Source organism: Gossypium arboreum, chromosome 6 (assembly GCF_025698485.1).
Source record: "Gossypium arboreum isolate Shixiya-1 chromosome 6, ASM2569848v2, whole genome shotgun sequence".
NCBI lineage: Eukaryota > Viridiplantae > Streptophyta > Magnoliopsida > Malvales > Malvaceae > Gossypium > Gossypium arboreum.
In genome coordinates this window covers 28,337,072-28,360,302 of record NC_069075.1, presented here as the reverse complement: position 1 = coordinate 28,360,302, position 23,231 = coordinate 28,337,072, and the positions used below count along the sequence as shown (strand labels likewise).

Here is a 23,231-nt window from a genome sequence, read left to right as displayed (position 1 = left end):
ATAAGCTCATATTTTAAATACATATTCATATAGGTATACATATTCATTAATTAGCGTCACCTTGGCTAAATACTCATATAGCCAAATTAACCTACTATCATTTAACTTTCAAAGTCAAATAGTCCTTATAAATTTAATTCACATACGCGCAATTACATAAGCTCACATATCACAAAATAATTTCATGTACATATATTAGATAAATGGCTGATTATTCAATAATCACATATGTACATAATTGAAACTTATTCCATAACATTCACAAGGCCGAATACCCATATGAACAAATTAACCAATGTCATTCAACTTTCAAAGCTAATAAGTCAATATATAACCATTTATACATATGTTCATATAAATAAGCTTGAAAATCATAATAAAACATAAAGTACATATACTTTTTATTTATCCGAATGGAATATGCATAATCATATTTACATATATCTAAATATCAAAGGTAGAATGTTCTTACCAAGTTCACATGAAATCCTTATTTGTATCACACATAGTTTTAAACAAGTTTCAAGTCACATACTTACCTTCTTTTAAGTAGACAACCAACTAATTCAATTCGTTAAAACAAAATCAAATCATGTTTTTCAATTTTCATGTACATTTCCAAAATCATAAAATACATTTATCAAGCACATACTATACCTCAAATCCACATTTAGCAAAATACATATATTTTCGCTCATATACGTGTAATCATGAATCGAAATATAATATCACATGCATACACATCACATATGGTCGAATATACTTCACCAATGTACATATATTCACATTAGCAACTTATATAATTTGTATCACATATCCAATGACCAATTCACCTTATTTTCAAATAGGAAATCAACTAGCTCATACCTGTTCATTAAGCTCATCTTACAAGTTCGATCACAACTTATCTTTGCCCGATGAACCATTCGAAATTGGATAGGACACTCGGATAATCACATATATCGTACAATGCCAACGTCCTAGACGTGGTCTTACATGTAACCACAAACCGATGCCACTGTCCCAAATAGGGTCTTACTCGCACACATATATCGGAATCCTATGTCATGACATATGTATCCTAACTATTCCTAAGGTTCATACGAGACTTTCGAAGATTGTAATTCAGTCGAAACGAATTCATGAACATAGCTGCCAAGCTTATACACATTCGACTAATTTATACATATACATACTTATTCCATTTCAGCATATATAATTCACATATAATTAAAATATACAACGTCTATTCGCTTATAAACTTACCTCAGACAATGTAAAACAGAACAGAACAGCTAGTCGATGACTTTCATTTTCCCCCGATCTAAATCCGATTTCTTTGATTCATGATCTAAACATATTCACATTAAGCTTATGCAAACATATTTTCATTAAATATAGTCTAAACACACATAAATGGGGAAATTACCATTTTACCTCTGACATTTACATTTTTTACAATTTAGTCCCTATTACACAAAACACAAAATATACAAAATTTCAATATACCCATGTTGGGCCGAATTTTACCCATACCCATATAGGTCCATATATTTCATCAATTTCATATTTTAGTCCCTCGAATTTTTATTTTTGCAATTAAGTCCTAATTACTCAAAACCATCAAAAATTCCAATACAAAATATGTTAACCCAACACCAATCTTTCATATTTCACCATCAAACCATAAAAATCACAAGCTTCCATCAATGGCATAACTCAAAATATTTATCAAAATTCAAAATTTAAGCATGGGTTTTGAAGTACTCGAAGCAGCGATCTCAAAAACGTAAAAATTATCAAAAACCTACAAAGAACGAACCTTGGATTTGAGTTTGGGAGTTGGCCGAACCTAAGCTTCCCTTATTTCTTTTTCTTTTCTTTTGTTTCGACATAGGTGAAATAAAACATATGCGCACTCATATTTTACTTTACAATATATTTTATATTATAAAGCTTATAATTTTTAGTTTTTACATATGCCCTTACTGAAATAATAATAAAATCATATAATATATATCCTTTACCATCCAAGCAATAAGCTAATGCGCATGATGTGGCTTTCACATTTATGCATTATAATATATATTATACCTTAATATAAAATAATATTTAATTTACACATATATATATCTTTAATAAAATATTATAAAACCATATGGAATATACTTACCACCGTCCCACTAGTAATCAAATGGTTAATTACAACTTAAATACTTCAATTTAAAAAGCCACTAACAATTCAGCCCTTACACTATAAACCATCAAATTTTCTTTTTACGTGATTAAGTCCTTTTATTTAATCGGACACTCAAACGATAAAATTAAATCACGAAAATTTCATAGATATGAATTCACACATGATAAACACAAAAAATAATTTTAAAATATTTTTCTAACTCGGATTCGTGGTCCCAAAAACCACCATTCTGATTAGGGTCTAAATCGGGCTGTTACACCTTCTTTCAAATGATGAATGAATGGTTTACATAGTACTTGATAACAAATCTGTTGTAAAATGACCTCCCCCACCTACTCCCCAACCGTCCTAAGGTACCAAAAGGTGCTGAACTTATTAGAGTTGGCAAGCCTCTGATAGATTAATACCGCAGATGATGATCCGGAAAGGGCTGAGTTCTGGCTAGAAAATACTATCCGGGTTTTTGATGAATTGTCCTGTACACCTACTGAGTGTCTGAAATGGGTGGTATCTCTACTGAAAGATACAACTTATCATTGGTGGAATACCATAACTTCAGTAGTACCGAGAGAGAATGTTACATGGGAATTCTTCTAGGATGAATTCAAGAAGAAATATGCTAGTCTGAAATTTATAGACCAGAAAAACAAAGAATTTTTAGAACTCAAACAAGAAAACATGACTGTATCTGAATATGAACGAAAATTTGTTCGATTGAGCAAGTATGCCAGGCGATGGGTTCTAACCGAGGCCGAAATGTGTAAACGCTTTAAAAAGGGTTTAAATGATATCAAGTTATTGATTGGAATTCTCAAAATAAGGGAATTCGTAGTGTTAGCTGATCGAGCACACAAAGCTGAGGAATTGAGTAAGGAAAAGAGACAAGCCAAAAGAGAGGCTCGGGTTTCTGGAAAAAGAACTATGAGTAAGTCACAATCATTTGCTTCTGACCACCTCTACAGGATATTCTAGAAAAGAGTGGGGCTCTCAGCGTTCTAACACGAGGACTTCATCTCCGTCTATGACTAGTGTGGGTAGTGTCGGTAATCCCAAACCAAAATGTAAACATTGAAACAAATTCCATCATGGGTGTAACACCCCAAACCCGGCCTAGACGTTATGACTAAATCCGTTATGCTACACCGAGTGTTACTAAAGACCTAGGGTTTGAAGGTGATAAATCAGTTTTTTAGTTGAAAGTCTATGTAGTTTTTGATGCGTGAGTAACTTGGTAAATTAGGTTGTCAAAATGTATTCAGTAAAACATTTGTTGTTAAAGATCCCTCTTCTTTGATTGAAACCGAGGAAGCTTTTCTAGTTAAACATTTTAAGGTTTTATTTGTAGGTTTTTCTTAGAAAACGTAATTACTTTGTAAACTCGTTGTTCCTACTCTAGCAGATTAAGTTACGTAACCAAAAGCCCAATAAAAGTTAACAATTCCCCAAATGGCCTTTTTCTAAAAATGGAAACCCAAATAATCATTTTGAATATATTACGACTTAATCAAATAGTCTGTGATCGAGTGGCCACCAATGAGTCTCTTGTAGCTCTGAATCGCCTAAGGCTGGAGATTACCTGCGCAATTAACAAAGAGGGTGAGTTTACAGAAACTCAGTGTGTAAACCCTACCAGTCAAACAGTAATCAACGCATGTAGTACTGTCTGGGCCAGAGCCCTATTCAGTAACAATACAGTCTGGGCCTTAGCCCTATATAATGACAGTGTGGGCCTAAGCCCAAAAACAGTAATAGTACAGTGTAGGTATGCAACCCATCCCAATCCAACCAACACACCACCCGTACCAACCAACTCACCGAGTGGGGATTAGATCGACCCACCCAGCCAACACACCAATACTGCAGGAAGGCTGCTAATACTAATGCAACAGAACTGCTAAATATAGTAAACGTGGTGTAGCCACTAATGTCAGAATACATGGCAAGGCCACTAGAACGGTAAAACGTGGCACAGCCACTAGTACTTCCTCCGAATCAGAAATCCCAACCACAATGTAGAATGTCTTCTCAAGTATTACCTGTATGCAAGGTTTCCCACTCAGATACAATCATGCATATAACATATAACCATCTATCAATCAACCTCTAGGGCATATCGGTTATTTCCCTCCATTAGGGGTATTTTAGTCGTTAACAACTTTTGGGGCCTTGGTATAGATAACGACCCTTTAGTTGGTCTACAGTCATCTCGAACGAGTCCATTTCATTATTTATCACTTTACCATAAACTTTGTTTGTATGGGCCCACGAGCCCATTGGGCCCGCACGGCCCATAACGGCCCTATTGCACGAGAACGCTCGTGGCAACCTTTCACACTTTCTCCCATAATCTGTGGGATCGATTTTCCTCACAAGAAATCACACGCTTGCGAGGCCACAAGTGCCAAAGTTTTGACTTTTCGGCTTTTTCCAATTCACAACAGCCTTGGTGTGTAAACACACCTATATCCATCTTTTTGCAATAACTTAAGGTTGGGTGTACGGTTACACACATGATCGGAGAAGAAACAACGCACTCCATACCCCCAACCTTGATAGCTCAAAAAGGGTTTAAACCACCTCTTCTTCCACAACCCAGTTGTCAACAATCTGCATTAACATCCACATCCATTATATTACCTAACTTAATTGTAAACTACTTAACTTTGAGAACCACTTACTGAAACAGAGACTAAGAGAAAGAAGTAGCAGTATTCGGCCTATCCCAGCAAACACTACTATCGAACACCCGATGCCAATAACACCCTCCTAGTGCACGCCAATAAAGTAGGAGATTTAAAAGAAAGACTAACCTAGAATATATAAGAAGGAAACGACACAACTACAGCATAGGTATGGATGAAACAATAGCCAAGAACGGCTATTGCTAGAGATTCGACAATCCAAGAGTAACTTACCTTAATCCGGCAAGGGAGAGTTTCGGCTAGATATGGGAGTGTTCAGTGAAAGCTTTAAGAAGGAAACACAAACCAAGAACAAGAAGGGGATAAGTAAAAGGTCAAGAAGGTGCTACGGCTTAGACCAAAAGTATGGGTGAGAAAAGAAATGGAGTTAATCGGCCAAAGTAAAGTGTAGCAAGATGAAGTGGGAAGGATAGATACTTGAGAAAACCACAATCGGCTAAAGCTGAAAAATGATACCCGAAAAATGAACCAAAAGTACAAACCCAAAAACAGAGAAAGCGGAATTTGACTTTTACCTCAAAACCAAAATGCCGAAATGCCAGAAGAACACCCCTAGCCGATTTTGCTTCTACAAGGTGCACAATTCGGCTACAACACTCCTCCCCACCAACTCCTCGAAAATCTCCACAAATCACTCCCCTTATCCCTTCACAATCTTCTCCCAACAACCCAGACTAGTTCAAACTCCCATATAACAGAGTTTAAATTCGCCACAAACTCTTGCCGCCCCCATGCAGCAAAATAACATCCTCTGCAGCACATGGGATTCGAACCCCAGTCCTTACTGAAGCCAAAGCACGCCACAAGCCACCAAGCCACACGGCTTCCTTGTGCCAGCAAAACACCACATTTATTTAAAAGGCCTAAGTGCCAGCGTCCAAGGTTTCTTAAAGAGAGAAAAAATAGTATTTCACAAAAGCTAAAACTTGACCCCCCGTGCTTCACTGACACCCCTAAACGCACCCAAACCATTCATCCACCTCACCAATCATGCAAATCGAGTTAAATCAAACAAACTTACAGACCCCAAATTTTGGGGAGTTACAACTCTACCCCTCTTAAAGAAATTTCAGCCTCGAAATTTACCTGCTCAGAATAAATGAGGGTACTAATGTCGTATTTCTTTCTCCGGCTCCCACGTGGCCTCTTCTGCTCTGTGATTTCGCCACAGTCCTTGACTAGTGGAACTGATTTCTTCCTAAGAACTTTAACATCCCGTGCCAATATCTGCACTGGTTCTTCCTCGATCGATAGGTCAGGCCTAACTTCAATTTCCTTAATCGGTATGATATGCGAGGGATCAGAACGGTACCGCCTAAGCATTGAAATGTGGAACACGTTATGAATTCTATCTTCTGGAGGCAACTCAAGTTGATACGTGATAGGTCCTACACACCTAAGTATCCAGTAAGGCCCAATAAATCTAGGGCTAAGCTTGCCCTTCCATCCAAACCTTAAAATTTTCTTTCATGGTGACACTTTAAGAAAGACATAATCCCCCATAGCGTACTCGATCTCTTTCTGATGAAGGTCCGCATAAGACTTCTGTCTATCAGACGCTTCCTTCAATCAGTCTCGAATCAGTTTTACCTTGTCCTCAGTATCAGAAATTAATTCTGGCCCCAAAATCTGTCGCTCACCTAATTCAGTCCAACAAGTAGGAGTACGACACCTATGACGGTACAACGCCTCATACAATGCCATTCGAATACTAGACTGGTAACTGTTATTATACACAAATTCTGCCAATGGTAAATAATCTTCCCAGCTGCCTCTGAAATCAATTACACACCCTCTCAACATGTCTTCCAATATCTGAATCACTCTTTTAGACTGTCCATCCGTCTGAGGGTGAAACGCTGTACTAAAATCCCGTCTTGTACCCAAAGCCTCGTGTAGCTTCTTCCAGAACTGGGAGGTCAACCTAGGGTCTCTATCAAATATGATAAAAACTGGCACCCCATGCAGTCTTACAACTTCAGCCACGTATATCTTAGCTAACCTCTGCAACGAGTAGTCAGTGCGAACCGGTATAAAATGAGCGGACTTAGTTAACTGATTCACAACCACCCAAATTGAATCCTTTTTAGTAGGCGTCAAGGGTAGCCCACTTACAAAATCCATGGTTACCCTCTCCCATTTCCAGAATGGAATTTTAACTTGATGTAACAACCTAGAAGGTAATTGATGTTTAGCTTTAACTTGCTGACAAGTTAGGAACTTACTCACATAATCCGTAACTTCACGTTTCAACCCTGGCCACCAATCCGATTCACGAAGGTCTCGATATGATTTGTTTCCGCCCAGATGCATAGCATATGGACTGCTATGCACCTCGCGCAATATAGACTACCTCAGATCATGATCTCTTGGCAGACAAACTCTCCCACGAAAACATAATACCCCTTCATCGTTCAACCCAAAATCCACAGTCTCACCATTCTCCACTTCTCTAAAATGAGGAACCAACGACTCATCTGACAACTGTTTCCCCTTAATTAGATCCATCCAAGTTGGTCTCACTTGTAGTTCAGCTAATAAACTACCATCATCGTACAGGCTGAGATGAGCAAACATTGCTCTCAAATTAGACACCACTCTCTGGCTCAATGCATCAGCTACCACATTAGCTTTACCAGGGTGATACTTAATTGAACAGTCATAATCTTTAAGCAACTCAATCCATCTTCATTGCCTAAGGTTTAACTCCTTCTAAGTAATGAGGTACTTGAGGCTCTTATGGTCCGTGTAAATAATCATCCTTTCACCATACAAATAATGCCTCCAAATCTTTAGTGCGAAAACCATAGCAACCAACTCCAAATCATGAGTGGGATAATTCACCTCGTGAGGCTTAAGCTAACAGGATGCATAAGCAACCACCCTACCGTCTTGCATTAACACACGCCCCAACCCCACGTGAGATGCATCATTGTAAATGGTAAATTCCTTCCTAGCCTCTGGCTGTATCAACACAGAGGCTTCAGTTAGCACTTTCTTCAGCTTCTCAAAACTTTCTTGTTGCAGTCCAAACAAATGACACTCCTTTCCGCAATAGGTTAGGGGTGAGGCAATCAGTGAAAACCCTTCCACAAACTGTCTATAATAACTAGCCAAACCCAAAAAGCTTCGAATCTCAGATACAGTCTTAGGTGGTTTCCAATCCAATACGGCTTCAATTTTTTTAGGATCAACCCCAATCCCCTCAGCAGACACCACGTGCCCTAGAAACGTCACCTCATGTAGCCAGAACTCACACTTGCTAAATTTGGCGTACAATTGCTTCTCCTTTAAAATTTGCAGAACCATACGAAGATATATATCATGTTCCTCCTTAGTTCTCAAATACACCAAAATATCATCTATGAAAACTACTACGAACCGATCCAAATAGGGTTGAAACACCCAGTTCATCATGTCCATAAAAGTAGCTGGTGCATTTGTCAACCCAAATGGCATCATTAGGAACTCATAGTGACCATAACGAGCCCTGAAAGCTGTCTTATACACATCCACTTCCTTAACCTTTAGCTGATGGTAACCAGACCGCAGATCTATTTTGGAGAACACTGCAGCTCCTCGCAATTGATCAAACAGATCATCTATCCTCAGTAAAGGGTACTTGTTTTTAATGGTCAGCTTATTCAGTTGTCGATAATCAATACACATACGCATGGTTCCACCTTCTTTTTCACAAACAACACCGGTGCCCCCCACGGAGACACACTCGGTCGAATGAACCCTCTATCCAACAGCTCCTAGATTTGAGCCTTAAGCTCCGTCAGCTCCTTCGGTGCCATCTTATAAGAGGCGATAGACACTGGGGCTGTTCCGGGTAAGAGTTCAATACCAAATTCGACTTCACGATCGGGTGGCAACCCAAGAAGCTCTTCAGGAAATACATTCAAAAATTCCTTCACAGTTCTAACTTCTCCAACAGAAAAACCTTTAGACTCAGCAGTGCCAACATAAGCTAAGAATGCCACGCAACCCTTGTGAATCAGCTTCTCAACTCTTAACGCTGAAATTACGTTAGACAGATAATCCCTTCGCTCACTTATCACCACCACCTCTTCATCATCCAAATTCCTTAACATCATCTGCTTAGCAGCACAATCCAACTTCGCACGATGCTTCACTAACCAATCTATGCCCAAAATAATATCAAACTCCCTAAACGGCAGTTCCATCAAATCTGCCGGAAACCCCTTGAACCTCCAAGGGCACATCTCTGAATAACTTGTTTGCCCCAACTGACTATCCCAGAGGACTCAACACAGTCATTTCACTAGCAGTGCTTTCAAACTGATTACCCAATGTCCCAGACATAGTGCATGCAACATACGAGTGTGTAGAACCAATATCAATTCAGGCAGTGTAAGGTACATTATAAATTAGAAACGTAACAGTTATGACGTCAGGTGCGTCACCATCCTCACAGCGACGAACAGCATAGACCAAAGCTGGTTGTCTCGCCTTAGTGTTACCTGTACCTCTACCTGGTGTGCCACGACCTCGTCTACTCCCATTTCCACCTCTGACCTAACCATGGCCTCTCGGTGGCAGTTGACCACCTTTCATAGGCTGTACAAAACCCTGACCTGCAACTTGCGTCTGAGTAATATCTTGAGTATAGTTCCTAACCAGATCGTCCTTCGACCCACACCTAAAGCATGCCCCCGTTCGCTTCCAGCACTCACCCTGGTGAGCTCTCCCACAATCTACACAAGACTGCTGTCTGGTAACAGCTACAGGAACTTCAGCTCGAACCGGCCCATCAAACCTGGCCCTCTTAGCAAACCTACCAGAAGAACCCGATGATCCAAAATCCTTCTAAGTCTGCCCTATCTTTCTCAGGGTTCTACCGTTCGGAGCGCTTCACATCCTCAGTAATCTTTGCTTTCTCAACCAAGGCAGCAAAATCATGCTCCCTCTGTGGAGCTATCAGCACACGCAACTCATCCTGAAGCCCATCCTCAAACCACACACAGGCATTCATACTCGGTTACAACTATCCCACGGGCATATCGACTCAGCCGCAGAAACCCTGCCTCGTATGCCGCCACAGTCTTATTCCCTTGGGTCAAACTCAGGAATTCCTTCCTTCAGGCATCCACATAACTTGTCCCCACATATTTCCCTGAAAAGGCAGCCTTAAAGAAGTCCCACGTCAAATGATCAGCTTGTGTACCCTCTCTCACAGTGAGCCACCATTGATAAGCCTCGTCCCGCAGTAAAGACACCTCCCCTTTTAGTTTTTGCTCTCCAGAACAGTCAAGATCATCCATTATCTACTCCGTAGCCTCCAACCAATATTCTACCACATTAAGAGCTACACTAGAAACTCCCCTAAAGATTTCTGCCCCATTAGACCGGAGTTGTGACACCCCTAATGTGACCCTAGTCGGAGAGTGGTTTCGGGACCACAAAACCGAGTCACAAGAATAATTAGGTGTTATATTTTGTGCTTATTGTATGTGGAATTTGTATACGTAAATATTTCGTGCCTTGATTTTATTAATTAGGTGCTAATTCATAAGAAAGGGCCCATGTGTTAGGACTTGAAAATGTGATAGGTGAATTTTTAAGTGGCCAAATAATGCATGAAGTAAAGACATGAGGGATTTGCATGTCAATTTAGCCAACTATAGGAAGTGGCCGGCCATGGTAATGAAGATGGGCAAAAGAAAACATGTCTTGAACATGTTTTGCTAATGGTGGATGTTAGAAATAATAAAATAAAGAGCATGGGCAAAGGGAACATGTTTCAAACATGTCTAGTTAATGGATCATGTTAGAAAGAATAAAGAAATGGAGAAAAAAGGGGAAATGATGAACAAAAAAAAAGAGTGTGGATGCCCCCCCTTGTTGCCGTGAGTTGAGGAAAAAGAAAGGAGAAAAAAAAATTTTGTTGTTCATCCTTTCTCATTTTGTTACAATTGCCATGGCTTGAGAAGAAGAAAAAAAAAAGTGTTCATGTTTTCTTTCTTTTGCTATAGCCGAAACAAAGGGTGAAAAGAAGGGAGATTTACTCAAGTCAATTCGGCAAGTACCTTTGGCTACTAGGAGGTAAGCTTTGAGTTTGTTGATTTGGTTTTGTAATATGCTAAGTTGAATGGTGGATGCACTCTTGGTAAGGTCAAGGAAGTTGAGATTTCTTGTGTGTGTCTAGGCAAAATGCCGAATGATTTAGTGTTGGAGATAGGAGCTTACTTAGAATGATAAATTCTTCTCCTATGATTATTTTTCTTGCATGTTAAATGGCTCCTACTTAGCCATGCAAAAATTTGTAATTTGTATGGATGATTGGAGCATTCGGCTAGGGTATAAAGGAAGGGATTTTGGTTGTTTCATCTAAGTATGGATGATGAATGTGCTATGGAAAGGAATCGGTCTTCCTATGAATATGATTCGTGAATGTTTATATTAGTAAAATAATTTATGTTCAAACACTTGAGGATTCGGCATTGTCCATGACTATTGTGTTTAGGAGGTGATTTTGATTATTTCGAATATTGGAAAGTAAGAATAGGTGTGATCGGTCATGGGAATTTGAGATGTTGTACATTAGAATTGAAAATACTTGAGACTAGGTTACCTTAATAGTGATAATACATTCGGCCTTGATGCATTAATTGAATGTTGGCTAAGGTTTTGATATTTAGAACAAGGATAGTTGTGAATGGAGTGAAAACCATTAAATTATACACATAAGTATCCAGCAAGAAATTTAACTACTAAATGTATTTATACTAGGAGATCAAGACATCAAAAGGGGAGAATTAAACAAAGGCAAAGCAAAGATAATCGAGTAGTCGATTGGAAATCGTTTCATCCAATATAAGGTAAGTCATTAAGCATATATTTGGTATTGTTTTAAATGATCATAATATCTATGCAATTGTGTTTAATGAGATGATATGTAAATGAAAATGTATGTGTATGGAATGATGACATTGTTGAATGTAAAAGAAATAGTGAAATGTGTAGAAAGTTTTCTTTCGGCACTAAGTGTCTTGAACAATACGTGTGTACGGTGACGAGATTGGCACTAAGTGTGCATGCTGGAAATATATGGCACTAAGTGTGCATGCTGGAAATATATGGCACTAAGTGTGCATGCTGGAAATTTGACCTTTGGGTGTGCGAGCTCGAAGGGTATGGCACTATGTGTGCGGGCTTAAATCACATGGCACTAAGTGTGCGAAATCGAGTATCAAGCAACGTGTGTGCGTACTCTATATATATATATCTCCTATCGAACAATTATATGGAGGGTGTGTCTTCATCGAGTGGAGTATGGACAGCGGAAAGAGTAAGTACCTTGAGTTCGTGGCTAATAGATACTATGTTCATGCTCGGGGTTGAGTCGGTAAGTTTTAAATCTATGTGATGATTTCAATTGCATGATTGTTGCGGAAATGAAATGATGAATGGAAATTGCTTCAAATATCCTATTGAATAGTATATGAAAGGTAAATGTATGACTTGGTATGACATTGATCCGAAAGGTCTAAGGAACTATGGTAGTTCGGTATGGCTGGAACAATGGGCCTTGTTTCATTATTTCATTCTATGATAATTTTAGTAACGGATGGTTGTGAAGTGCTTATGACTTCTTGAGTTATAAACTCACTCGGTGTTTTCTTGTCACCCATTTTAGGTCTCTTGGACTCGTATCGTTTGCGTGCTCGAACCGTCGTTGAAGTCATCACACCGGTGGGAATCTTTTGGTATTGTCTTCGTAGTTGAACTAGGAGAACATTTGGCATGTATAGGCTATTTTGTTTTGTTGAATTTCGGGTTGTAAACTTTAAGCCATGCGAAAATGGCCTATGTGGTCGGTTGAGTGTGAAGCTAAAACCTATAGGCACGAGCCTTAGAAACCTTAATTTTGATAAGGTGGTCATAGTTCGTATTATGTATGATGAAATAGTTGGCCATGGAAGAATTATGAAATAGTCATTGTTTGCTTTAGTAACAGATGCTGCCAGCAGCAGTGAGGTGAGATGGAAAAATCACTAAAAATAGTAGAAGTAGAATTAAATAGTGAATAAATTATGAAATTGAACCATGATGAATCTATTTTCATATGGACGAAACGAAACGACCATATGAGCTGTATTTTATGGGATAATCAGGTTTTCGCGAAACAGGGCCAGAACGGTTTCTGGATCCCCTGCTCCGACTTTTAAAATTTACTATAAATTAACCAGAGAGAATTAGAAGTCATGCTCTATATGTACAGATTCCCTTGTGAGTCTAGTTTCTCTAGAAACAAACGGAATAAGTGTTGGAGCCCTGTACAGGAAGATATCTAAGTCGTAGTGCACAAAGGTCAGTGTAGTCGAACCCTGAAACAGGGGAAACTTTAACTAATAAACTGTACTAATTGGATCGACCAAAAATTCTAGAAAAAAATGTGTAGATGGTATTATGAGTCTAGTTTTAGGGAAAATTTACGAAACTGATTTTAGAGTTCTGGAACTCGAGATATGATTTTTAAGAAGACAGTGACGCAGTTAGCTAGCCTGCCTGGGACAGAAATTAAATATTTCCAAGAGAGAAATAAGGGAAGTAAGCCCGATAACACCACGTGGTCAAATCCGGTGACGGTCACGGGTTTGGGGTGTTACAGGAGTCGCTCAGAAATTGACACCCGGCCCACTGTTCCCGTACTCACTCCGGCAACCCTTTCAAGAACACGTAACATCGCCTAGGACAAAACATCATCCCCAACTACTCGATCATGGGACCCTATCTCAGTTATCGGTGAAGTTGGTACCTCCCTAGTAGGCATGTGGCCCGAAGTTGAAGACCCAGCCCTAGCAATTCCTCGGCCTCTACCACGGTTTCGTGTACCTCTTCCCCGAGTACCTCTAGTGCTCATATCGATATTTTCATAATTTGATTTAAGAGTTTTATGACATCAGTGTATAATTCCAATCTTTATTATCGATTGTTTTATGTCAAATAGTACTTAAAGTTTTTATTTTCGTAAATCGAGGTATCATTATCAACATCAACTTCCTAGGGTTTTTCGTCTACTCTACCTATAGAGTTTCAATATAGTTCTACTGCCTATAACAATTTCTCAGTATAACACGACAGTTTATAGTAGCAATTAATAATAGAAGACTTATAGATTTGGTGTTGGAGACTCGGTGTGCCACACTCCTAGTAATGTTATTTCGTAAAAAACAAGTCGAATTCCGTTGAAAACATTTTTTCCAAAACTAAATTTTAGGAAAAATTTATTCCACAATCAAGTTTTGAACCTGGCTCTGATACCACAAAATGTGACATCTCAAACTCGACCTAGACGTTACGGCTGAATCCGGTGTGATACACCGAGTGTTACTAAAGACCTAGGGTTTGAAAGTGATTAATCAATTTCTCAGTTGAAAGTCTATGTAGTTTTTGATGCATGAGTAACTTGGTAAATTAGGTTGTCAAAATGTATTCAGCAAAACATTTGTTGTTAAAGATCCCTCTTCTTTGATTTAAACCGTGGAAGCTTTTCTAGTTAAATATTTTAAGGTTTTATTTGTAGGTTTTTCTTAAAAAACGTTATTACTTTGTAAACCCATTGTTCCTACTCTAGTAGATTAAGTTACGTAACCAAAAGCCCAATAAAAGTTAACAATTCCCCAGATGGCCTTTTTACAAAAAAAAGAAACACAAATAATCATTTTTTAATATATTACGACTTAATCAAATAGTCTGCGGTCGAGTGGACGCCCCTGAGTCTCTCGTAGCTCCAAATCGCCTAAGGCTGGAGATTACCCGCGGAATTAACAAAGAGGGTGAGTTTACGAAAACTCAGTGTGTAAACCCCTACCAGTCAAACAGTAATCAATGCATACAAGATGCAGTGCAGGCGAGCCTTATTCATGAATGATGCAGGTTGGGCCTTAGCCCTATATAATGACAGTGTGGGCCTAAGCCCAAAAATAGTAATAGTACAGTACAGGTATACAACCCATCCAAATCTAACCAACACACCACCTGTACCAACCAACTCACCATGTGGGGATTAGAACGACCTGCCCAAGCAGCACACCAATACCGCAACAAGGCTGCTAATACTAATGCAGCAGAACTGCTAAATATAGTAAATGTGGCGTAGCCACTAATGTCAGAATACATGGCAAGGCCACTAGAACGGTAAAAAGTGGCACAGCCACTAGTACTTCCTTCGAATCAGAAATCCCAACCCCAATGCAGAATGTCATGTCATAGTATTATGTGTATGCAAGGTTTCCCACTCAGATACAATCATGCATATAACATATAACCATCTATCAATCAACTTCTAGGGCATATCGGTCGTTTCCCTCCATTAGGGGTATTTTAGTCGTTAACAACTTTTAGGGCCTCGATATAGATAACAACACTTTAGTTGGTCTACAGTCGTCTCGAACAAGTCCATTTCATTATTTATCACTTTACCATAAACTTTGTCTGTGTGGGCCCATGAGCCCATTGGGCTTGCATGGCCCATTACGGCCCCATTGCACGAGAATGCTCGTGGCAGCCTTTCACACTTTCTCCCACGATCTGTGGGCTCGATTTTCCTCACAAGCGATCATATGCTTGAGAGGCCACAAATGCCGAAGTTTCAGCTTTTCGGCTTTTGCCAATTCACAACAGCCTTGGTGTGTAAACACACCTATGTCCATCTTTTTGCAATAACTTAAGGATGGGTGTACGATTACACACCTGATTGGCGAAGAAACAATGCACTCCATACGCCCAACCTTGATAGCTCAAAAAAGGTTTAAACCACCTCTCCTTCCACAACACAGTTGTTAACAATCTACATTAACATCCACATCCATTATATTACCTAACTTAATTGTAAACTACTTAACTTTGAGAACCACTTATCAAAACAGAGACTAAGAGAAAGAAGTAGCAGTATTCAGCCTATCCCAGCAAACACCATTGTCAAACTCCCGATGCCAAGAACACCCTCCTAGTGCATGCTAATAAAGTAGGAGATTTAAAAGAAAGACTACCTAGAATAGATGAGAAGGAAACGACACAACCACAACATACGTACTGATGAAACAATAGCCAAGCTCGGCTATGACTTGAGATTCGACAATCGAAGAGTAACTTACCTTAATCTGAAAAAGGAGAGTTTTGGCTAGATATGGGAGTGTTCGATGAAAGCTTCAAGAAGGAAAACACAAACCAAGAACAAGTAGGGGATGAGTAAAAGGTCAAGAAGGTGCTACGACTTAGACCAAAAGTATGGGTGAGAAAAGAAATGGAGTTAATCGGCCAAAGTAAAATGTAGCAAGATGAAGTGGGAAGAAGAGATTTTTAAGAAAATCACAATCGGCTAAAGCTGAGAAATGAAGGAAATTTCGGCACAAGGAAAGATAATACCTCAAAAATGAACCAAAAGTACAAACCCGAAAACAGAGAAAGTAGAATTTCACTTTTACCCTAAAACCAAAATGCCGAAATGCCAGAAGAACTCCCCTAGCCAATTTTGCTTCTACAAGGTGCTCAATTCGGCTACAACACTCCTCCCCTCTAACTCCTTGAAAATCTCTACAAATCACTCCCGTTATCCCTCCACAATCTTGTAACACCCCTATCCCGTATCCGTCGCCGGAATAGGTAAAGGTGCATTACCGGACTTGAAAGTCATATCCGAACAGTAAAAATTTTGAATATATATTTTTGTTTTTTTTTTTTATAAATAAAGTTCCTTTAGGTAAATACTAAAGATAGTCAGGGATACAATTTAACTGCTATAAGTACACATTTAAAAGATGCCATTTTCGCATGGCTTATATACATTAACCAAAATATTCTTCGGCCACTGGTCTATTCTTTACATGCCATAAAATAATTCAAAACATAACAGTAACAAGCAGTGGATAGTGATAGTGTGACTAGTTGCTGACGATCCCCGAGCTTGTAGCTTCCAAATGAGATCTATAAAACAGAGGAAACAAAGTAAACGGAGTAAGCATTTCAATGCTTAGTAAGTTTTAAGCAGTGTCAACAGATAACAATCAAATTATAACATAGTTGTTCGTATTTTTATTTCACTCTTCCTTCGGGCATACCATCCCTTTACCGAATATGCCCATCTCATCATATATAATAGGCAGATAAATTCTCACTTGATAGTGATCTCTTATAAACATAGGTACATTACACATTTTCACCTAACTTTCCACATTGACCAAACGCACAATAATCATAGAACAGTCTTATTGCTTTACTCACATATGCATCACATAACGACCTTGTGATTTAGTCCAAATCAAGCTTAAATATAATCTCAAAATACATACCTGACCAGCTTAACGCATTGAACGTATTTATTACCAATCGTTACTGTGAGGTCGTATAATCTTATGTTTTACTTGAATCTTCAGCGAAACCTTTAGCTCGAATAGTCCCCACACGTAGTTATCGGGTCTTACCCGGACAAAATCTCTAGATGTAGTCATCGGGTCTTACCCGGACAAAATCTCCACATGTAGTCATCGGGTCTTACCCGGACATAATCTCCACACGTAGTCATCGGGTCTTACCCGGAATATATTTCCAAGTTTCATGTACATTTATTCACATGTTACAACATTCACATCGACTGTCATATTTGTAATTCATTTGCCTCATCAAATATCTAATAATACACACCTTTCACATTTGGTCATTCGGCCACAATATACACACATCTCCTACATATTTCACACTAGCCGAATCACTAGCCATTCGGCTTTACCACATATACATATCTCATACATATTTCGCATTAGCCATTCGGCTTTACCACATATACATATCTCATACATATTTCATATTAGCCATTCTATCTCATACATATTTCACATTAGCCATTCGGTTTTACCACATATACATATCTCATACATATTTCACATTAGCCATTCGGCTTTACCACATATATATATATATATATTTATCTTGTACATCGATTTCAGCAATAGCTTATAAGCAACTCAAATAGTTTCATCAATGTTTACAACAAATTCACATATTCACTACAAGTTGTTTTTCCTGAGCAATAGTCACTAAATTATTTATAACTGGAGCTAAAAAACTCAAAATCAATTGCTGTTAATTTTCCCTTAATATGGACTCATATATCTTCCATCCATAAAATTTTCAGAATTTTAGGTTTGGCCAATCAATACCAGATTTTTCTTAAAGTTTCCCCTATTTCACTGTTTGACTAATCTGACCACTCTTCACTACGAATCAAATTTCTCATTGTACAGAATTCAAAATATGTTCTATTTGATTTCATTTGAAACTAGACTCATTAAGGAGTCTAAGCATATAAATTTTATCTTATAACCATTTTTGTACAAATTATAATGATTTTCTAAAAACAGAACAAGGGATTTCGGGGTCACTCTGACACTGTCTCACACAACTTTAAATATCTCTTTATAGGAAATTTCTTTGCTTACACGGTCTCTTTTATAAGAAACTAGACTAATTAAGCTTTGATTACATATTTTATTCAGCCTATAATTCCACACCAACAATTTATAGTGATTTTCTAAAATCACGTTACTGCCGCTGTCCTAAGCAAGTTATTACAATTTGCTCTTAAATTTCCAAGTCCAAACACTTATGAACTTACCATTTGAGTTTAAGACATATCATGGCCACATCATATCTTATTAAATCAACTCATTATGTCCTATTATGATTGAATTTACTCAACGTTTAATCACTTAAAACTTACCTCGGAAGTTGCCGAACGATTCTGACGGCTATTCGATCACTTTTTCCTTTCCCTTATCCAACTTTGATCCTCTAGGCTCTTGAGCTAAATCAAACAATTTACTTCCCAAATTAAACATAGTCATACGACATTCATATACATCTTATACTAGCCGAAATGTACCATCAAGATATACTTTACTCAAATAGTTTACATTGGCCGATCATGTATAATGTTTTGTAGCTTAATAAATTTATCATACATTATGTATTCATAATATTTGTGCAGCCAATTATTCATGGTCATACACACACAATCAAAAATAAATACCAAATTTTCATATCCTTTATGCCCTAAGCCGAATACACTTGTCATGTTCACCTACATTTTTCAAGTACAACATTCTCATATTCGGCATTACTATCAAGCATAATAGCCAATTCTTCCCACCATTTCCAAACCAATTCATCAATACAATCATACCATTACAAATCAACTTAAAATAACCATATCTAATAATCAAATACCTATAGCATTGCACATTTCTCACATAGCAAGTACAACTAAATTCATTATTAATATATATATATATCTAAACACTTAACTACAAGATTTAATCACCATTATCAAATCATAAAACAGCTTATAACCATCATCTATATTTACTTCACATAAACCGAAATAACCATTACATCATCTTTAAAACACTTAGCAATTTACCCATTTAATCAAGCCAAATCTCAAGACCATTCCATCACATTATACCATAAATCATACTTACAATTTAAGTTAATGCATGACCGAAAATCACCATCATTAACATCATTATCAAACCAAAACCAAAACACATCTATCATCCGTATACCAAGCTTACCAAAACAAACTACTATGTGTTTCAAGCTTATTGACCGAATCTCAAACCTCAAAATTCTAAGTTTAATCTATGGGATAAGTAGAGTTTGAACTAATCATCTCAAACATGCATAGATTTTCAAGAACCATTCAATACATACCTCATTCTAGCCATCTTCTAAGCCAAAAATCAAAGCAACCAAACTTTCTCCCCCCCCCCTTTAGGCTACGCCAATGGAGGAGAAGAAAGACCCAACTTTTGTTTTTTTTTCTCCCCCTTTTAATTATTTAATTCCTCTTATAATTTATGACATATAATAACTTGATTTATTATAAAACTATTTGATATTATTTAACTAAAATATAACATACAAAATGCCAAAATGTGTCATTCATGCCCATCCTTGCCGTCCACTACCAAGAAAAAGGAATGTTTGACATGCAAGTCCCTCATGCTTCAAACCATGCAAATTTTTAGCCACTACCAATTAACCTATGACATTTTCAAGATTTTTCACATAAGCCCCTTTTTATTTATTTCACATCCAAATGACAAAATTAAAGCATGAAATTTTCACACATACTTATTCATAAATAATAAGCATAAAATATAACAATTAATTATTTTTGTGGCTTGGTTTTGTGGTCCCGAAACCACTTTCCGACTAGGGTCAAATTGGGGGTGTCACAAATCTTCTCCCAACAACCCAGACTAGTTCAAACTCCTATATAGCAGAGTTTGAATTCACCACAAACTCTTGCCGTGTGACAGCCTTAAAACGACCCTAGTCGAAATGTGGTTTCGGGACCACAAAACCGAGGCATAAAAATAATTTAATATTTATTTTATTGCCTATAATATATGTTAACTCATGTGTGACATTTTTGATGTTTTGATTTAGAGCTATAAATGTGAATTTCACTAGAAAGGACCTAGTAGAAAACTTTGGAAGTATGATGGGGGAATGTGTAATGACTAATTAAAGCATGCATGCAAAACAATGGCCTTGCATGTCAAATATCCCTCTTTTTATAAGAGGTGGCCGGCCATGACAATGAGGGATGGGCAAAACATGTCATAGACATGTTTTGTTGGTGCATTAGGGAGAAAAGAAATAAACAAATAAGCATGGGTAATAAAGAATGAAAAAAATGTGTGTGAGTGAACCCCCTATTGCCGTGTATTGAAGAAAAGAAAAGAAAAAAAAAATTGATCATCCTTTCATTCTCTCTTGACCGAAAATCCTAAGGAAGAAGAGGAATTTTTGCTTCATGTTTGGTTTGGAAGAGGATTAGGAAGGGTTTGGCTATACTTGCATCAAGATTAAGGTATGTTTGAGGTTGTGCCATGAGATTCATGCATGTTTTAGTTACTAGCTTGATGTTCTTATTAGCCCATGGTTCAAATCTTTGTTATATCATGGGGATGGTATTTCGCCAAGGTGGATTTTGTGTTAATGCCATTGCATGTTAAATATGAAGCTTGTTAATGGTATATGTGATGGTGGATTGATGGCTCTTGGACTTTCTTTTTAGTATTTTTGAGTAAGACATTAAGTTCTTTGCTTAATCATGACCAAAATTATGGTGTTGTGATGTATTCGGTCATGGTATATCCATAAGTATGATTCATGCATGTTGCATGGTAGGTAAGATTTGAGCTTTGGATATGTGTTTATATTTGGATATAAACAACTTGAGATTGACCCTTGCACCTACATGAATATGTGTTTGCACATGATGAATTGGTATGACATATATACTATTTCAAGGTGTATATTTGCTTGTGATGATGTTTCGGTTATGTAGTAAATGAGAGATGTGTATTGAGCTACAATATGTAATGCGTTAGTTAGTAAAATGTATTGTGACAACCCGAATTAGGGCCTAATCGGAATAGTGGTTTCGTGACCACAAATCCGAGATAGAAATAATTGTTTTATAATTATTTTGGGGTTTATGATATGATTGCATGATTGTGTGAAAATTTCGTGATGAAATTCTATGCCTAAAGTGCTTAAATTGAAAGTAGGGACTAAATCGAATAAGTTGCAAAATTTGCATCCCAGAAGTTTTTAGTATGAAATTGTTTTGGAATATTAATTAGGAGGTCTTAAATAGCAATTTGACCAATTTTAAGTTCATGGACAAAATTAGGACATGGAAGGAATTTTTGAAAGTTTAGTAAGGAGGGCATTTTGGTCATTTGGATATTAAATGAAATAAAATGGGAAAAATAACACAAAATTGGTCATCATCCTCCTTAGTTGCTGCGAATTCTCCTCTCTCCATAGCTAGGGTTTCTTCAACTTTCAAGCTCCATAGTAAGTGATTCCAAGCCCGTTTTAATGTTCTTTACGTTTTGGAATCCGGAAGCTCGATTAAGCTTATGCTAGTAATAATTTAACCTAGGGTTCACATTTGGAAAAATACCCATAGGTGAAATTTGTGTATTTTGATGTTTTATGATAGAATATGAGGTTTTAAATTATGTTAAATAACTTGTGCTACTCGGTTTTAAGTGAAAGCGAGTAAAAGCAAGATAATCGGTAAAAATACCTATTGTTCATAACTATATGATAGAGTGAGAATTTGATGTTGTTGTAGAAGAGAAAATGTTCAGCATATCATAAAATATAAGAATAAGGGCTGAAATTAAATTCCGAGCCTAGGGGCAAAATTGTAATTTTGAAAAGTTAGGGGCAAAATGTAATTTTTCCATGATGTGATTTTTGGATTGAAATAAATAGTATGAGTATTAAATGAGCTAAATGTGTTAGTATAGATCAAGAAAGAGCGGAATTGATCTCGAGCAGGGAAGGAAAAAGTTTTGGACTAAATTGCAAAATTTCCACATTTTGCACCAAGGTAAGTTTGTATGTAAATATTACAATAATTTCATGTACATTCTTATATTTCAGCCTATTATATAAATATACTAGCTGATGTTAAAATATAAATCGACTATTGGAAGAATGGAAATAAAATAGAGAGAGATCCGGTTGAACATTGGAGAGATCGAATGAAATAGAGGGCGTAGCTAGGTCACATGTATGATGCTGAGTGCACATCATGTGTACAAGAAAGCTACGAGACACCCTGTAGTAGCTAGGTCACATGTGTGATACGAGATGTATCCCATGTAGACAAGAGAGCTACGTGAAAGATAAATGTAGCTAGGTCGCATGTGTGATTCCAAGTGAAGGGCACCATGTAGACAAGAGAGCTACGTGAAAGATAAATGTAGCTAGGTCGCATGCGTGATTCCAAGTGAAGGACACCATGTAGACAAGAGAGCTACGAGACAAATCGGTTGGGTCGCATGAGTGGTACTAAGTGTTCACCATGTGTACAAGAGAGCCGAACTAAGCGAAGTATGATGGTGAAGCTGTGTCTTTGAAACCATTAAATATCGAGATTGATCCGAATTGTTCAACGGGATGGTTTTGTGGTGATATTGTGGTTTGGACCTACACTTATGGTGAATGAAATGTGGTGAAAATGATTTGTGGTATATACATATATAAGATAAAATGAGGTTAGCATAAAGAATGTGTGAAAGAGTGAAATTAGCATTAAAACTGTTTTTAGATGGTAGCAGTGACATGATTTTGAAAAATCACCAAAAATAGGAGGAATATAATTAGAGGTTGAATGAGATGTGAAATTAAAGTTTAATGAGTCTACTTTCATATAAAAGAAACAGAGCAAGCAAAGGAGTTCTATATTTTGAGATATTTACAATTGTATG

General features: G+C 37.5%; 1 protein-coding gene and 1 long non-coding RNA gene across 2 annotated transcripts; both read right to left on the bottom strand.

The window, feature by feature from the left end:
* Positions 1-6,471: 6,471 nt before the first annotated feature.
* LOC108485174 (uncharacterized) lies at positions 6,472-9,131 on the bottom strand. Its single transcript, XM_017789017.1, has 5 exons — positions 8,753-9,131; positions 8,382-8,504; positions 7,767-8,126; positions 7,306-7,532; positions 6,472-6,957 (listed from the first exon to the last, which is right to left on the bottom strand). The coding sequence occupies exons 1-5, from the start codon at positions 9,129-9,131 to the stop codon at positions 6,472-6,474; spliced, it is 1,575 nt and encodes a 524-aa protein (XP_017644506.1).
* Positions 9,132-16,683: 7,552 nt separating this feature from the next.
* Positions 16,684-19,729, bottom strand: LOC128293893 (uncharacterized). The gene is made up of 2 exons (XR_008284018.1): positions 19,642-19,729; positions 16,684-16,857 (listed from the first exon to the last, which is right to left on the bottom strand). It is a non-coding gene; the product is annotated as an uncharacterized LOC128293893 (long non-coding RNA).
* Positions 19,730-23,231: the final 3,502 nt, after the last annotated feature.